This window comes from Taudactylus pleione, unplaced genomic scaffold (genome assembly GCF_031769625.1).
Source record: "Taudactylus pleione unplaced genomic scaffold, aTauple2 ptg000229l, whole genome shotgun sequence".
In the NCBI taxonomy this organism is placed as follows: domain Eukaryota; kingdom Metazoa; phylum Chordata; class Amphibia; order Anura; family Myobatrachidae; genus Taudactylus; species Taudactylus pleione.
The window spans coordinates 4,095,992-4,115,213 of NW_028284631.1; the positions used below are offsets into that span (position 1 = coordinate 4,095,992).

General features: G+C 46.1%; 1 protein-coding gene across 4 annotated transcripts in view; it reads left to right on the top strand.

The window, feature by feature from the left end:
• CROCC2 (ciliary rootlet coiled-coil, rootletin family member 2) overlaps nt 1-19,222 on the top strand; it is a 160,455-nt gene that overhangs the window by 126,667 nt on the left and 14,566 nt on the right. For all 4 annotated transcript variants that reach the window (XM_088479235.1, XM_088479237.1, XM_088479236.1 and 1 more), the window contains exons 24-29: nt 199-437; nt 3,069-3,228; nt 3,730-3,897; nt 11,336-11,687; nt 13,773-13,939; nt 16,073-16,193. In XM_088479235.1, the coding sequence (XP_088335361.1) occupies nt 199-437; nt 3,069-3,228; nt 3,730-3,897; nt 11,336-11,687; nt 13,773-13,939; nt 16,073-16,193 (1,207 nt within the window). The remainder of the gene's footprint in view (nt 1-198; nt 438-3,068; nt 3,229-3,729; nt 3,898-11,335; nt 11,688-13,772; nt 13,940-16,072; nt 16,194-19,222) is intronic.

Below are 19,222 nucleotides of genomic sequence, written 5' to 3' on the forward strand. Positions count from 1 at the left end.
ATCTTAATACAAATAAGTGTTATACGCAGGGCATTAATTCAACAGCATGGCACATCTTTGTAGCAACTGCACTTACATGCAACACTAAATCTATCCCTTTGGGCGCTGAATTAAAGCATTAGCTAACCACCCGGGTACAGATTGCAATAAAAGATGGATTAGTGAAATGTGCTCAGCTAAGGCGTCACTCCCATGCAGGTGGAGGAGCTGCGCACTCAGGTGCGTTTAGCGGAGGATGCCAGAGACGGGTTGCGCAGGGACATTATTGAAGTCCAGCGGCTGCTGCGAGAGGCGGAGGAGACCTGTGAGGTGCAGAGGAAGGAGGCTCTAGAGTTACGTAGAGATCTTGGAGATCTGACTCGTGAAAGAGAAACTTTGCATAAGTCCAATACAGAACTGAGAGCATCCATCAAGAAAACTGAGACAGAGAGGAGCAGGTGAGCTTTGCCACATTGACAATCACAGTTCTCAGGCTTCAATCATTGGCTTGTATTCTCCTTGACTTTCTAAGCTTTCTTTACTTTGGCTTTGTGTAATGCTGCCTACTACACTATACTATATCCACATAAGGAAATGATAACAGTAGATGCGCTTGCTAGTGCCAGACTTTGCTAAAAAATACCTCTTTAACTAATACGGCATCCAACAGTGTAAGTTACTGTAAGTTAAAGTGGAATTTCATCATCATGTCTCCCAAATGAGATGGAGATTTACCGTCCATTGTTATTATTTTTTCTTACCATGTAACATAGTATATAACCCTGTCAGCTGCTCTGAAACACTGAATTAAATGTACTGAAAAGTTTGGAAGATTGTGAACGTCTCCCAGTTACTTGTTATGGTCTGTGGTAGTGAATGGGAAAGTTAGGGGACTATGGGCCTGATTTAGGGTTGTACGCTATGGAATTCACAGCTCCGATTGCGCTTGCGATTTATGTGCAGAAATATGCTAATGCCGGCTAACAGACTTCCCGCCTGAAATAGTGTGTGATGGACTTTGTTACGGGATTGGTATGAAATACCGCCAGACTGTTCTAATCCCAACGCTGGAAGACCGGCGGTTCTAATCTCAACAGGCAAGTATTTTAGTATTTACTAACATACCCCCCCCTAACCCTTCCTTAGGGGTGCATAACGCTAACTTCCCCCCAGTGTCTAACCCTAACCCCCCCTGTAAGTGTCTAAACATAAGCCCCCCTTCCACACAGCCTAAACCTAAGTCTCCCAGGGGGGTTCCTAACCCCTCCTCCCTCTAGTCTAACACTCCCGAGGGGGGTGCCTAACCCTAACTCCCACCCAAAAGCCCCTAATCTAAAATCTCCCCCCCCCCCCCCCCCCCCCCCCCGTGGCTGTCCGCGCCTGGCTTATCTTCGATCGGGAAGCCGGGCGTCGGGCACCCAGCGTAGGTAAAATGACAGGCATCGGGATTTCGACGCCTGTCATTAGACCCTTGCCGGGATTAGACAGTCGGGATGCCGATGGTCGGCATTTAGACCGTCGGCATCCTGACTACATACCTTTGCTACACCCACTTCCCCTATCTGCGTTGTGTGCAGATCCTCCGGGGTTGAGAACACACCACCACTGACCCAATATCGGACGCACATCGACTCCTTGCGTAAGTCCTGGGCAGCGCAGATTCTGGATCAACTTTCTTTCTATAAATTGCCACTGAGACTGTGGTTCTGTGATAGGGAACACAGACGTGATCGCAGACACCCCTTGGAATTCCCATAACACGCCCATGGGCCGGCCCCCTTCTGCGAGCATTTTCAGCCACCTCCCCATCTCCACCCAGAAACATCTATGGATCGCAGTGGTCTGCTCAGGACCTTGTGATCACTGAGATATTGCGAATAGCGTGTACAACTACAGCTGGCGCGTGCACAGTGAGACTTTCCTCTGCGTTTCGCACATGACATACACAGTAACAAAAAATCGCTTAACTGCATGAACATTGACATAGCGTAATACTCTGAATCAGGACCTACGTCTTATAACTCACTTGACGCCTGGATGCTCCTGCGGTCAAGTACAAAACTTTACTATGTGCAGAAAATTAGCAAAATAATTAGTTATAGTCTTTTTTATTATTGATGGTACGCAAACTGAAAGGCATGGAACTCCCTTGTAATAGGTATGGAAACCTATGTCTGTGGACCAGGCAGCAGTGGTGCAAACCTGTCTAAAAAGGACATCCTTCCTGTATAGGGTGTGAGATGATCACATGACATATAGGGCCTGATTCAGACCCGGTCGCTAAGCTGCGCTTGCTCGCTAGCGCCATTTGTGGGTGGTGACAGGGAAAGGCGCTTGTGAACGGGGGAGTGGATGTGCGAACGCAGGCGTGTCTGAGCATCAAAATGGAGTTTAATGGGTGTGCATAATTAGCATGGAAGCGTCATTGAACACGTCACTTGGTTGTATTTTAGCCTGAACTGATCGCAGTGCTTGCGGTGGGGTAGGGTCTACCTCAAAGGCTGCGAGCAGCTCCGATGGCTCTCGATATTACCGATTATTCATACACTTCTTGGAAATGATGTGTGTTAAGAAAGAAAAGTGGGCGTCTTTATACATCAGCGTGCGCTCACTGCCATCATTATCTAAGACATAGAGGGCATCCTTACACCACACAGTGGTGATCGCGGAATTTGCATACCCGGCCCCTTTTGGCAGCGAGCGATCGCGGCTTAGCGAGCAGGTCTGAATCAGACCCATAGTCATACAGTATGACAAATAATATTATTATAACACACGTCATCTAGTGCAATACTATTTCAGTAAGATCAGTCTGTTAAATATCTGAATAGGAAACTTTCCAATATTTGTATTCTCCCAGGATACAGATGACAGTTCATTAATGGAATTGGTATACACACAGTACTGAATAAAGCACATTGTGCCTATATTTGTCCTAGTAGTAATGAGGACTTGCTGTATTGAGAGAGTTCAGGGATATAATTAAGCAGATAAAATAGTTTGAAAATCTTGCAAAATAGATGCACATGTTGATAAATACTATAATGATGTGGTGTGGGGTAGTAATGTCATTGCCATGGTTCCTCCAGCTTGCAGATGGCGCTAGAGGAAAAACAGCAGCGCATGGCTGTACTGCAGGAGGCAAAATCATGTGTGGAGCGGGAAGCGGCACAGCTGAGAAACAGCCTGCGCGAGGTGGAGCGTTCACACATGGAGGCTCGCAGACAGCTACAGGAGCTGCGCAGACAGGTAATGCCTTTACCACACCATCTGCCTTACATTATATATACTGCAATATCTGCTACACTTATATGCAACTAAGCAATATTCAGCTTTATATATTCTGCTTCCTCTCTCATATGATCACTTTGTTTTGAACATACCATCTCCATTCACTTTTGTATATAGAATTTTGTCAATAGTATTTTATATGTAGTACTGTAATTTCTGACTCAGGATGGTATGATGCTTAGGGGTCTATTTACTAAGCAGTGTTAGGAGACAGAGTGAAAAGTGATAAGGTGCCAGCCAGTCAGCTCCCAACTGTCATCTCACAGGCTGTGTTTGAAAAATGACAGTTGGGAGCTGATTGGTTGGCACCTTATCACATTTCACTCTGTCACCTAACACTGCTTAGTAAATAGACCCCTTAGTTTGTGTATGAAAGCATAACAGGAACTTTACAAAGGGAAGACTAAATAATAAACACAATTCATGTACTCACCTCACCTACCCGACATCTCTCCCCAGGTAAAAACACTGGGTGGAGAGAGCAGCCAGAAGGAGCAGGAGGTGGCCGAGCTCCAGGCCCGGATACAGCAGGAGGAGCAGAGGGAGCAGCAGAGTCGCAGAGAATCCCTGGAGCTGAGACAGCGTGTAATAGAGAGCGAGGCCGAGAGGGAGGCTGCTCGCAGAGAGGTGACGTACCAACAAGTGCAGATACAGATGGGTCCTCATACATCTAGCCTCCTAGCGCGTTAAACAGCCCTTCTAGTAGCGCCATGCTGTGGCGTGACTCGGTAGCGACGAGCATCTTTCCGTGCGACTTTTTACCTTTAAATGCATCTTATTCGCACAGCATAGGATGCACAGGCGGCTTCTGCTGAGTAAAATGATATGCGGCAAGCCTATATTCTGTGTGGGACTGCGGCTGTATATGCATGTGAAACGCTATGTTACAGTGCCACAGCTGCTGACACTGTAACGTAGCATTGCGCTACACCCACAGAATATAGGCTTGCTGTATCCGCAGAAGCTGCCTGTGCATTCTATTCACATCTCTTTGCGAATAAGACGCATTTGAAGGTAAAAAGTTGCACGAAAAGATTCTCGGCGCCACTGAGTCACGCGGCTCTCACGCGTTATATGTAACGCGATTTGTAGCGCATGGAGGATAGATGTTTGTGGACACATCTTTAGGTTACATGTCATGTGCACAGGAGGGTAGGCCCGGATTTCCCACAAGGCAACCTAGGCGCTCGCCTGGGGCCCCACGAGTCCCAAGGGGCCCGTGGATGTGCCCCTTTTGACTCGCGGGGCCCTAGATGGGCCCCTTTTCCCTAAGAAATCTGTACGGTCAAAATGCTTCCAGAGGAGCACTGTACAAGTACCTCGTGACATCAAGATGTCACGAGGACCCGCTTATAGAGTCCCGCTGCGGCACCACTGTCTGCATTGTCACAGAGTGACTGTGCATAAGAGGGAGGAGGAGGGTCACCGGGTCCTCCGACCAGCCCCATCTAGCTCCAGCCTACCCCCAGCACAGCAGCCTCTGCCACTGACTGCCAGGCTTTCAGCTTGCCACCAGCAGCACGCATCGGTGGCACCCAGCAAGTAGCAGCGGGACAGGCCAAGGCAGAGTCTGGCTGAGTGAGACAGTGACCGAGGATCCAGATCTCAGGGAATTACAGCAGCCAGGCAGGTAGGGTCAAGTACTGTGCTACTCTCAACTACTCTAATATAGATTGAATTATGTAGGATTTATTTTTTATGGTAGATGGGGTCTGGGAAGTGGACAGGACTGCCTTATATTACAAGCAGTAATATAGTAATATACATTATGATGATCATGATATTATTAGTATTATTAGTGCATCAATCCAGGATGATGGTATTTTCATGTTAGGTACTTGTAATATACTATACAATATTGCAGTCCTGTCCACTCTCCACCTACCATTACAAAAATAAATCCTATAGTGTACTTTAAAAAAAAAGCGGGGGGGGGGGGTGTAATGGTGATGACTCATCCCCATCATTGTACTAAGCTGAGCACAGTCACACACAATACTGGGCATGGCCACACCACAACCCCCGTTGCAGATGCCACCTCGCAGCTACCTTCTAATCCTTAGCACTTCTCAGGCTTATGTGATGTATTCAATGGATAATGAGGAGTATAACCTTAGGGTATTAGGTTTAGTTTGGGTTCTGGCATTAGGGATAAGGTATTAGGGTTGGTGTATCAGTTTGGGTTAGGGTATTAAGGTCAGATTAGGTGTTTGAGTTGGGGTATTAGGGATGGTGTAGGGTTTAGCAGTTAGGGTATTAGGGTTAGAGGTTATGGTTAGGGTCAGGTTTGAGCTTAGGGTTGAGTTAGGGTCAGGATTAGGGTAGGGATGCTTTGCATGAATCAGGAATGCAAATAAAGTGCTATGGATTGTTTGAGGTAGGGGGGCCCCAAACTGGTATCTTGCCTAGGGCCCCATGAGGTCTAAATCCAGCTCTGTAGGAGGGCAATGTTAGAGCGCTTCCTGCATAACAAATCGCTTTAAACACCAGGTGCCACGATTTATGCGAAAGACAAAATAAGATGAAGGACTCTTATAGGTCAGAAACGCGTTAAGAAAAGGCTCTGACTGGGCTCTCCTCTGCTAACAACGGGTAACAGTGGGCTTCTGTGGGTGGCAGGCACGGTGTCCGGGACCGAGGTTCTGACCTGTTCCAGTACCATCTTCATTTTGGAACCACCAGAGATGACCCTTTTGTTCCTGTATTGCCATTTGGGAGAGTGTACATGCTTTTACCAATTTATTGTTAATTCACAGGGGAAAGGAGACACATGTCATTTCAGACATATGCAAGGAGAAAGAAGGAGAGTGTATGCCACATTTCTTCTACACGTTCCATAAGGGACACAGGGACTATGCTGGGTACAGGCTGTGCAGAAGGAGTACTGGGCACCAAACAGTTAAAGTCTTTGACTTCCCAGGCAGCCCAGCCTCCTTCTCCGCTATATCCCACCCCCAGGCAGGACAGTTTTTAGTTTGGTGCCAAGGCAGGAGCCAGGCAAACTACAAACGAGCTGCTTCAGCAGCCTAAAAGTCTATATTTGATTTGATTTTACTTTGAGTGGGCAGCACACAGAACGTCCTATAGGACGCTCAGCGCTACCGCCCCACCACAACCGGCGCTGGCGGCCGGGTCCTCCACAGACACAGAGGACACCTGCTGCCGCCAGACGCCGGGGACTCAGGTAATGCGGTTCCCTGCTTGCAGGGAGCCATGTTGGCGCGGTTTCACCTGCTGGTGGTTCTCTGAAACAGCGGGGGGCCGGACCACCCGCACTCCCGCTGGACCACCAGGGCACATAGGTAACGGGCACTATTATAGTAGTGCCCACTGCCCTGGGGGATCTATGTCAGAAGGGGGAGGTGGGCTCTCCCCGTTAGCCTCTCCCCCGGCTCCTAGCGGGTGCCCTCACGGAGGCTTCCTGCCAGTGGGTTTATTATCCTCCTCTCCCTCCCACAGAGACGCTGAGCGGCCATTTTAGCATAGCCAGCTACAGCTACTCCGGAGAGCTGGACCCATGTCTCCCTGTATACCTCACTACTAAGATCAGGTTATACAGTTAAGCTCCTTCCAGCCGACTGGGGCTCCCACTGTTGAGCACTTTTCTGCCCATTATACAGTATGTATTTATTGCATTGACTGTATCGTGTGCTTGTTTTTTAATTGGAAAGTGTTTTCTTTTCTCTCTGTGTACCATGACAGTTAACCCCTGAGTTACCAGGGTGAGGGGGTTCACTGTGCTGACCTTTATTTACGCCTTACTTATTATCAATTATGCGGCATTACATTCATTGCACTTTCCCCTTATTACACACATCTATGGCTACAGCTTTGTGTGTGGGGATTGCCTAGGATTCTAATATGTCCTCCAAGATCAAGACACCTGTGGAGGTGACCAAAGAGCTGGGAGCTCCTATGTTATGCACACACCTTTAGTGGCGGTGTGCTCCTCGCCTCCGCTTCCTGCTAATGGAAGTATGTGATGCATATATTGCCAGCCTAGTTAGAAACTTTTCACTTCCTTTCCCTTACGGATCCAAGGATTGTAAGTTGGAAACCTTATCTACGGTTTATTTCCATGAAGGTGCTATCGCTCATCTGGCTATAGCTCCCGCTTGTTTGGCTAGAGCCATCGGCAGTGGACAGACGCCTTATAGGAGGGACTCTCCTTTGGCACTCCCAGGAACCAGTATTGTCCCTTGTGGTGACACAAGTATCCTAATTCTAGGGTGATGACTTCGTCTGAGCTAGGAGAACCCTTTGGCTTTGTTCCTGACAGCCCGGTTCAGACAAACCCCAGCACACGTCCCCTCCAAGTGCAAAAGGCTCTGGAAGCTCTTCTTTATTCTGACAAAATTCAGGTCCTTCAGTACAGGATGCGCAAAGTCTTACATCTCCGCCGAGTTCACTTTGGCATGCCATTCCTGGACTCACTGGTTTCCACCTGCGACGTGGTGTAATTGCCAGGTTTCACTCCGGGCCGCTGCAGTGGGAAGTTCTACCTGTTGGAATGGTTTCTATCTCCTCATCAGGTCGCAGCCCATCATCCTCTCTTGGGAGGTTCCCCTATCCCTCTTTTGTGGGTTCCAGGTGTCCCACTTGGACTAAGGCTTCCCTTTTGGATTCAAGTTTGGATCCTTCTTGCGGGTGGGTGGCCGAGGACTGCCCACAGTTTTTCAATGGTCGGTGGACAATTCAGGGTAACCTTCCTCTAGTCAGCATTCTGGGGCTCTGCAGGGTCTCTTAGGTCCAGGTTCAGCACGACAGCGCAGCCTCTGTTGCCTACATCAACCAATGTGCTCCAATGGCGCAATCGATCAGCACGCTGTACTTATAAGACAGTATATGTTGAGCAATGCCGAGGTTGTGAGTCCAGGCCTCACCTGAAGCAGTTTTAATTATCAGGGAGACACCTTCCATCTCTGCGCCATGAAGGAGGTCAGTCGCATTCGCGGCTGGGCAGAGGCTCTTTTTCTGGCTATTTCTGCAATCTTCATCCAGAATTAGGCAGTGGACTTCCTCAGCCACCAGGACGATCGCTCAGGTGTGTAGTATTTTCATCCAGCAGATGTCTTTCAGCCTCTGGTTCATTGCTGGGGCCTTCTGGATGTCTGCTATGGTGTCTTGATACAACTACAGGCTGCTGAGGGAATGCACTTGCACCAGGGACCAGGGAGCATTTGTGGTGGAAGCTTGGGCGATTTGGTGGGTCTTTTGACTCCAGTACATTTTCCCTCCGATCTCGCTCATTCGGCAGGTTCTCCGCAGATTTACTCAGGAAGATGAAACCGTGCTCCTAGTGGAGGCACCGTGCTCCTCATAGCAGCACCGTGATCCTTGTGGTTGCCAATTGGCCGCGGAAAGCTTGACACGCGGCTCTTCTGGCTCTCTCTGTAGATGCTTCTCTATGTCTTCTGCTACAGCCGGATCTCTGTCTCATGGCCTGTGCTTCTATCCGGTTTGCTCCCTTCTCCCTTTGACGGGGTTTCTCTTGAGACATCCATCCCGAGGGCCGTAGGGTTTTTCAGGTCAGTACTATGCCCCGTGCCCACAAATCCGATTTATCTCCAGGCTTGGCAGAGTTCTTTATCTTGATTTTCATCAGGGACCTTGACCCTTGGTCTTTTCGTCTTCCCTGGGATCTCTCCATTTCTTTTTTGGCCTTTTGTTCCTGGAGGTTCAGGTTTTTCACCCTTTCTGTACTTTTTCAGAGACTGATTGCGTTGTTACCTGACATCATGTCTTTCCATCAAGGAGACCTCCGTGTGCTGCCCCCCTTTGTTCCTTGGGTGGCTCCTTGGGATTTATCATTTATGCTGAGGGCTCTTTAGTCCTTTTGTTGGGAAGACTCTATTCCTTCTGGCCATTGCTACAGCTCAGAGAGGGTCTGACATGAGTGCACTGTTGTGTTGCTCTCCGTTTCTGGTCTTTCACCCGGACAGTTTGGCTACAATTACAAAGGATGTCTCTCTGTTGAACATTAACCAGGTGTTTGTGATTCTGGCGTTTCAGTCTCCTGATTCTTTGCCGGAGGTAGCCTCTCTGGATGTGGTGAGGGCCCTCTGAGTTTAGTTGGACCACGCTAAGGATCTCCATACGTCTGATCCCCTTCTTCGTACTCTATGGGTTTCCCAAACGGGTTGGCCAGCTGCAAAGCACTTGGCCCACTGGTTTCCTGGTCCATCCGCCACATATTCGTGGCAGCAGACGTGGTGACTACTCATACCACCAGGTCGGTAGGTACTCTTTAGGCAGCTCGCCATGGGTGCTTCGGCGGAGCAGCTTTGTAGGGCGGTAACGTCGTTTTCTATCCACAGGTTTTTTCCACCTCTATTCATGTGCCACCTCCACGGACACGGGTTTTGGGCGGCAAGCTCTCAGTACAGCTCAGGAGTGTCCCCTCCCTTGGGAGAATTGCTTTGGGATGACCCAGCATAGTCCCTGTGTCCCCTATGGAATGTGTAGAAGGAAAGGAGACTTATCTCTTACCTGGTTATGTCCTTTTCTTCGAACTCCATAGGGGACACAGGGTGCCCACCCTGACGCACCTGGCTTTTGGGGTTTTCCTTTGTTCTGGTTCCCCTGCTGTGTTTTTGGATTGGTGTTTGTGCCAGTCTTCCGTCTCCTTTCTCGCTCCTGCCTTGACCTTGCTAACTTAACAGGCCTGCCTGGGGCTGGGGGCGGGGTATAGGGGAGAAGGAGGCTGGGCTGTCTGGGAAGTCAAAGCCTGCAAAGGATTTGCAACAAAGTATTAAAAAGTGAAAGTTAGATTTAGGATTGTTTAGTTTGTCCCATTACTTTTGGCCCCTTAAAAAGTGGGAGGCACATATAGAAACCGTTGTAATTCCTACACTGTTCACCTGATTTGGATGTAATTACCCTCAAATTAAATCTGAAAGTCTGCAGTTAAAGCACATCTTGTTTGTTTCATTTCAAAGCCATTGTGGTGGTGAATAGAGGCCAAAATATGAAAATTCTGTCAATGTCCCAATATTTATGCACCTGACTGTATGTCCCTTGGACTTCACATTTTTTATTTTGTCTTTACATATGGAAAGCCAGGGAATCATGTTGGTTTAGGGTTAATTGGATGAAAACCACAGTCTATATATGCCAAATATGACCACTGATCACGAAAATACACTTGGCCCAAGAACTAAATGGCTGGATCTTGCCAAGTGCTATAACCATACATGTGTAGTAGAACTGTACGTTCTGGTACAGTGGCCTGATATGTGAGCATATGGGTACTGTAACTTTTGGTGATGCAGACTAGTGTAACTTACAGTGGCAAAAGTGGGAGGCACATATAGAAACCGTTGTAATTCCTACACCGTTCACCTGATTTGGCTGTAATTACCCTCAAATTAAATCTGAAAGTCTGCAGTTAAAGCACATCTTGTTTGTTTCATTTCAAAGCCATTGTGGTGGTGAATAGATGACAAAATCTGAAAATTCTGTCAATGTCCCAATATTTATGGACCTGACTGTATATATATATATCTGCCTTCGAATTGCATGGATTGTTGCTGGATACCATTGGACTGCTGCAGGGTGATTTATCCCATTTTATTTTTGGACATAAATTGTGGCACTTGGTGTTTAAAGGGATTTGTTATGCAGGAAGGGCTCTAACATTGCATATAATTGTCTGGTTTGTTTGATGTATTGTGGTGTACCTGATGAACACCTACTTATGCACTTATTAGCTGCACACCTGTATTTTATTGCGCACTACTCTAAGGCACTTCTATTCTGTATGTGCACAGGAGGACCAGCTCAATTTGTATGTTCTATTTACCTTTTCGGAGTTTATGTGTGATTGTTTTTCTTTTTAACAATTATTATATAATAAAATTGCATTAGATGGCTTTTAACAACTAATGTATAAATATAACTTTGTCTGCTCAGGTTAAAAGTCGTGTGCCAGCATCAGGTCTACTGTAAAGAACATAATTTGTTGTGTTATTTCCACTTTATATAGATATAATTAGAATATATATATGTATATGTGCATAGAGAAAGAAGGACTGCGGCTGATATGTATACTTCTGTCCTCCCTTAGATCTCATCTCTGCAGCAGCGCCTCTCTGCATTAGAATCTTCTTCTTGCCAGCGTGAGAGAAATTTTGAGCAGAGACTTAGTGAGAGCCGTGCAGGAGAGAGGCGGCTGCAGGAGGGGTGCAAGTCACTGCAGGAACAGCTACAAAAGGGAACCAGCGAGGCCGCAGATCTCAGACTTCACCTTGGAGCATGTGAGACTCGAGTGCGAGCCCTTGAAGCTGAGCTGAGCAAGATCCAAGCAGCACGCAGGGAGGCTGAAGCCCAGCTAAACGGCCTGTGCTCAGCACTAAGATGTACTCTGGGCATCAGAGGCCGCAGCCCCTCGCCTCGTAGAGCTGTCTCTCCCTGTAAAGGTGAGAGCCTTAGGCACAGAACACGGACAATAATGAATATAATGTATGTAAGAAAATGAGAGGCCAGGTAAAAAAAAACCATGTAGCTTGTAGGTGTAAAGGTGCATACACACACAGCGATTTTTTTGAACGATTATCGTTAACGATATCGTTTATCGTTCAATCATTGAAAAAATCTTTCACTTTCTAAGTTAAAACGATGAACGATTACACTGCACAACAATGAAAATGTTTCCGATGTGAAAATAGTTACTTCTAATTGATTTCAGCATGCAAAGAATGAATATGACATTTAAAACTCTCAGTTAGCTCTGAGTTCCGAGATATAGCCCATTTATGACGATGTAGGGGTATTCCTAGTGAAGTGGGCAGAATGGAGAGAATCTTGCCAGCAATCTGCATTCCGCGCAGAGGGGGCGGGGCCTAATGACCTAATTAAATGAATCAGTTATTTGTCCCCTCCCCTATTCAAATATATGCGATTCGCGGGATTACCCACACAAGATAACTGTGGTGCACTGAGTGACAAGCATAGTGAGCGGTTCCACCAAGACCAGGGGCAGAAGTATGGGAGACAATGGAGGCGCCTGCCGCCGGGCGCCAGCACTGAAGGGGCACCTCCTCCATCACCCACAATATATTCACCCCACTTAGGGCTGTAAATATGGGGGATAGGGGCGCACTAAATGATAACTTGCCTCCGGGCATCTGGGATGAATTTACGCCACTGACCAAGACATTTCAGCAATGGAACAAAGATATCAGGGTAGGGGAATCACTACTGTTGGACAGTGACACGAGATGCCCCAGAAGAGGTATACAAGCGACAAGCAAAGAGAAAGCACCCCCATGAATAGGCCACTATATTAGATAGTACTTTCCTATGCTGTATGTTTGTTTCGTATGCTGTGTTTGTTTCCTTTTGTGTTCTTATTTGTGATTGATTGAATTAAAACAACTGTTATTTATTTTCTATCAAGAAAATATCAGATTATTTTAAAATAGCTTTTCACTATGACTATATTACTAATGTACATACAGTATAGTGCAAGTAGTGTAGCCGAAAATATAGAGCTAGTAAAAACATTCTGAAATCATTTTAGTTTTTCTTGACCTCAAATTAGTAATGTATGACTATTTTTAGAAAGGAAATAAATTAAAAGTGTTCATTTGTTGTACAGTGTTATCGTTCATGCACTATTCAAACAAATGAATAGTTTGTAGTTCAGTCAGACTGACCAACACAACGATTTTCAATAAGGGAATATGCAAAAATCATTTGTAGTTCAAGAAAATCGTTCATTACATTTAGTAAATGAACGATTTTAGTAAAAGATTTTCGTTCATTTTTTTCCTTGAAAGAATGACCGAAAATCGTTCACTAAAATCGTTCATTTACAAAATCGTTGTTTGTGTATGCAGCTTTACTCTTACACTTGTATACTAAAAAGAACTCTGAAAACCTGCAAACAGACAACTAAAGCCCTAACATTTAATTGGCTTATCAGCTTAGTTATAAGCTTATGGTGTATGCTGCTTTTGATATTCATGAAGGCTTTAAAGAATTTCATGTTCGAATTGGGCAGCAATAGACTTGTTGAAAACCTGCAAGCAGCAACCCCTAAGCTTATTAAATAGGACTTTGGTTCATTTGGACAAGGATATAGCTTGCGATGACCTTTGAACACAATATTGTAAACATGGAACAGACCAAATCTCTTCTGTACAATGGGACATATCGGGTGGAAATATTATCCTCATATATGGTTTAAAAATACACATACCAAATTCACAACACAGTGCAGATACAGATTTGGCTAACACAAACTAGAGATCATATAATATCAGATACTGTAGGTAGACACCTAACGACAGAGGCTAATAATGCCCCCTTATGTATATTATTACTGATATTATAACATAAGATACCTTGGATCTATTATTGGAGATAGTAACAGAAATTGTCAATGATTTCCAATATCTATATAATTTATAGCAGGGAGTGCATTATACCACGTATATAATCCAGTCCGAACTTGTATAATACTCCTTTCGCATTTTACTGCAATGCATGTATGTATGCAGGTCTTGATGGCTCAGTCAGCTCACTGCTGGACGGACGGAGGACCCCAGGCTCACGAGGAGGGTCACCGGATCGCAGTCACTCTCCATACCCAGAGCTTGAACCTGAGGCTGTGAAAGAGGCTCTAAAGGATCTTGTGCAGGAACTGAGGGACGCTCAGAGGGAGAGGGTAAGGATTTAGGAAATTGTCACCATTGATACTCATCTTTGTTCTTGAGCACCAGTTAATGAGAAATGGCAGGAGGTGACGGGTGAGCTTGTAAGACATTGCGTCTGAGTCTGAGCTGTACACAGCAGCACCTATTGGAGGTCGCCCGTCTGTCAGTTTATGCAAATGTCAGACAAACTCCTTTCTTGTGTACATACGTGCCGCCGACTGTGCAAGGGCTAAAACACCCACTTTTAGCGCCCGTGCATGCTGTAATACCGATTGGTGCGTCCTTTAACTACACCATTGGTCGCACCATCAAAATTTGCACCAGCCCTATGGCAGGTGCAGTTCTCCGTCAAGTATGGCTTCCAATCTGGGCGCGTTGAGCGCCTTTGATCGCTGCCATTTGCATTGATACATCCGCAGCGCTCCCATAAAACTCCCACTGAATGGCACATTGGAACAACTCCTTGTCTCATGTACAAGAAAAAGTTTTGCTTAAATTCACACACCAGCAAAATCTATGCCCATGCCAGAAATAAATCACTAACCCGCTTGAGCGAATTAGTTGCAAACAGCCAATCACATGCCTTTCCCTGGTGCTGGTGACCGCCTTCATGTACTATTTGTACCTGCCACTGACCACCCTTGAATAATACAGCTTTCTCCGGTGCATATGTGTCTGTGACTGTATCTCTTTCTGGGTGTCCGTACAGGTATACAATCGGGAAGCCGGCTTCCCGACTGCTTTATCCCGCCGTGAGATAAATGACAGGCATCTATATCTAGACGCCTGTCATTTCCCCGATGCCGGGAGACCGGAGCCCGGCATCCCGATCGAAGGGGTGCCGGGCGCCGCGAGCAGAGAGCTGCGGGGGGGAGGGTTAGGTTTAGGGCACCCAGGGGGGAACTTAGGGTTAGGCACCCCGCCGGGAGGGTTAGGGTTAGGCTAGGGGGAGGGTTAGGGTTAGGCACCCCTGGGGGGAGGTTAGGGTTAGGCACCCCCCGGGGGACTTAGGTTTAGGCAGCGGGGAAGGGGGGGGTTAGGGTTAGGCACTTAGAGGGGGGATTAGGGTTAGGCACTTGGGGGGGAGGTTAGGGTTAGGCACCCCTAAGGAGGGTTAGGGTGGTTAGGTTAGATTAGTTGATACTTACCTTACCATGATCGGAATTTCCAGCGCTGTCGGGCTTCCGCTGCCGGGCTCTGCTGTTTTGTCGGGCTGCCGCTGCCGGGATTCGAACTCCCGGCCATGCGTCAGCCGGGATGTCATACCGATTCCTCCGTACATGTATTAACTGCACTTGGCCTCCATTGCTGGAATATCCCCATTGTGCCTACAATTAGTGGTACAATTAGGCAAATGTCCATGGGCGCATATGCTTGCTCCCACTTTTCTGGGCATGCACAGAGTAATTTCATGCAAGATATACTAACCCACCTGGTTTACAACTCACTCGGCATCAGACCCTCAGTTAGCTACAGTAGATGTCAGGTTATTGGGCCCAGATGCTCAGTAAATGATCAGTAAAGTACATTGCGGGTTCAATAGCAAATTAAGGGCAATTCCGCATAATTTTAGCAAATAACGATTTATAGAGTCATGTTACTGGATGCCCTCATTGCGCATCGTTGGGTGGTAAAGAGCAGGCGGCTAAGAGAGCCCTACATCATTGTACTACTGTACAACATGGCTATGCTGTGTAAGTGATTATATGCTAATTAGCAGCTCCCAGATCCATACAGCTCCTCCAGTTAGAAGAGTGAACATTTTTCTCCCCTGTAGTTGCCACCACCACTTCTGATAGGTAATCCATTCATATACTGTACCTATATTAACATGTACAAATGCACCAGAATTGCTACACTAGCCACCAATGGAGAAGAAACTGCATTAACTCTACCACTCGGTTTTCCACATATCTTTACTTTTAAAATACTAAAGGCTTATAGAACACAATGCTGTGCTTCTCTATACTGTATATAGGTAATGATAGTGATTCTAGAGGAAGGAACCCTGCATGCCTTCTGCATCTTCCCAACTAGCCAGCACGGTACAACACACTCACTGTTCCACCTGCAGTATATCAGTGAGAACTAGTAAGAATTAATCTTTGAACATCATACTTAACTTTTTCTTCTCCTTATGTCAGGATGAGGCCGGCAGTCAGATCGTGTCTCTACGCAGACAGCTGGTTGATGGCACAGACCAGTGTGAGAGATTGCAGAGCCAGCTGCAGAAACTTCAAAGACAGCTAACAGAACTCCAAGAAGGTATCTCTCCTCTACAAGCCTCCTAACACTGTACACGTGGCTGATTACACTGCTGGAACAGGGCATTATACCTATCTACTATGACCACAAAATATAAACACATTTATCCACAAAATATACCCACATCTATAACCAGCAAATACAACCGTACAGCTGCTGCTCTGGAATCCATTAATCACATAATTTCCAGTTCCAGGTCATGGCTTTTATTGTGAGAACACTTTGCTTTTACCTTTTAGTGGGTGTACACTGTGGCAGTCATCTTCTGTTGGGCTTTTTGCGCACAAGCAGTATTCCGCCATCTATTAGACACTGGGCCTAATTCAGTCACACCTACTGAGGGCTGCACCTCCACTTTCTGATAAATGGAGCCCGCATATACTTACCTTGTGCTGGCAAGTGGTCCCTCCTCGGCGGTGCCATCTTCCCAGTGTTATTCAGGGCGATGGCGCATATGCACGAGAGAGCAAAGGCTCTGATACAGTGCCAGAATCCTTTATTTAACTGCGTAGCGCCATCTTTCCGAAGATGACACTGGGAAACTGGCGCCGCGTAGGAGGAGGGACCCATTTGCCAGCACAAGCTAAGTATTATCTGGGAGCAGGGTGTGCTTGGCATTCATTTATATACACCTATGATAGGGCCGCAACAGTGGATGTATCAGGGAGGTGCAATAGGAGCATAGATGCAACTGACTCTGAATACATTTCCAAGCACGCAATGCTTTACTTTTGCCACGACTACCATACCAGGCTACTCAACATCCTGGGCAGGTCCCCTTCACCCTCATCCAGCAAACAAAGAGGAGGACAGGTAAAGGAAGCTGGGATTCACCCAGGCAGCTAGGCATCTCTAGAAGCGCCCCACAAGATGGACAAAGGTGCTGCCAGGGCAGCAACTGTGCTCCTCATCCCTCAGCTTTGTGCCCTGAACGATGCCTCCAGTTGCACTGCCCTTAGTACAGGTCTGTTTGCCACTGTAAGTTACACTAGTCTGCATCACCAAAAGATACAGTACCCATATGCTCACATATCAGGCCACTGTACCAGAACGTACAGTTCTACTACACATGTATGGTTATAGCACTTGGCAAGATCCAGCCATTTAGTTCTTGGGCCAAGTGTATTTTCGTGATCAGTGGTCATATTTGGCATATATAGACTGTGGTTTTCATCCAATTAACCCTAAACCAACATGATTGATGAAACAAACAAGATGTGCTTTAACTGCAGACTTTCAGATTTAATTTGAGGGTAATTACATCCAAATCAGGTGAACAGTGTAGGAATTACAACGGTTTCTATATGTGCCTCCCACTTTTTAAGGGGCCAAAAGTAATGGGACAAACTAAACAATCCTAAATCTAACTTTCACTTTTTAATACTTTGTTGCAAATCCTTTGCAGGCAATTACAGCCTGAAGTCTGGAACGCATAGACATCACCAGACTCTGGTTTTCATCCCTGGTGATGCTCTGCCAGACCTCTACTGCAAATGTCTTCAGTTCCTGCTTGTTCTTGGGGCATTTTCCCTTCAGTTTTGTCTACATCAAGTGAAATGCATGCTCAATCAGATTCAGGTCAGGGGATTGACTTGGCCATTGCATAACAATCCACTTTTTAGCCTTAAAAAACTCTTTGGTTGCTTTTGCAGTATGCTTCGGGTCATTGTCCATCTGCACTGTGAAGCACCGTCCAATGAATTCTGAAGCATTTGACTGAATATGAGCATATAATATTGCCCGAAACGCTTCAGAATTCATTCTGCTGCTTTTGTCAGCAGTCACATCATCAATAAATACAAGGGAACCAGTTCCATTGGCAGCCATACATGCCCACGCCATGACACTACCACCACCATGCTTCACTGATGAGGTGGTATGTTTTGGATCATGAGCAGTTCCTTTCCTTCTCCATACTCTTCTCTTCCCATCACTCTGGCACAAGTTGATTTTTGTCTCATCTGTCCATAGGATGTTGTTCCAGAACTGTATCATCCACCACAGTTGTTTTCCTTGGTCTTCCGGGTCTTTTGGTGTTGCTGAGCTTTCCGGTGCGTTCTTTCTTTTTAAGAATGTTCCAAACAGTTGATTTGGCAATACCTAATGTTTTTGCTATCTCTCTGATGGGTTTGTTTTGATTTTTCAGCCTAATGATGCTTGCTTCACTGATAGTGACTGCTCTTTGGATCTCATATTGAGAGTCGACAGCAACTGATTCCAAATGCAAATGTCACACCTAGAATCAACTCCAGACCTTTTACCTGCTTAATTGATAATGAAATAACGAGGGAATAGCCAAAACCTGTCCATGAAATAGCTTTTGAGTTGATAGTCCCATCACTTTTGGCCCCTTAAAAAGTGGGAGGCACATATAGAAACCATTGTAATTCCTACACCGTTCACCTGATTTGGATGTACTTACCCTCAAATTAAATCTGAAAGTCTGCAGTTAAAGCACATCTTGTTTGTTTCATTTCAAAGCCATTGTGGTGGTGAATAGAGGCCAAAATATGAAAATTCGATCAATGTCCCAATATTTATGCACCTGACTGTATATAATGGCCTGCGTACTGCAGGCATCAGCGAGTCCTGTGCGAGACTGCCCAATGTTTTTGCCCTTTAAATGACTGCTACTTTAAAACATCGGACAGTCTCGCACGGGACTCACCGAAGTCTGCAGTCCGCAGGCTATTACATATACCCTAAAGACAGTCTGGTTCTCAGTCTGTTAACAAAGTATCTTTTCTACACTATCATTTAGATTTATGGACAACTCTCAGCGCTAAAAACTTCACAGCCTGGGGCTATGTTTTTAAAGGGTGCGACCCTACAGCCTTAACAAGGAGTTGTGAAGGAAGGGAACTTTTATCCTATTATCTGTACAAGAGGCTTCTCAGGCTGTAACATAATGGGATGGATTATCACATAAATGTGGAACATCACTTTTTGTTCTTTAAAATCCAACATCACTAATGAGCTGTGCGAAATGAAAGCCACGATGACAGCTTATACATGTCATGCTCACACAA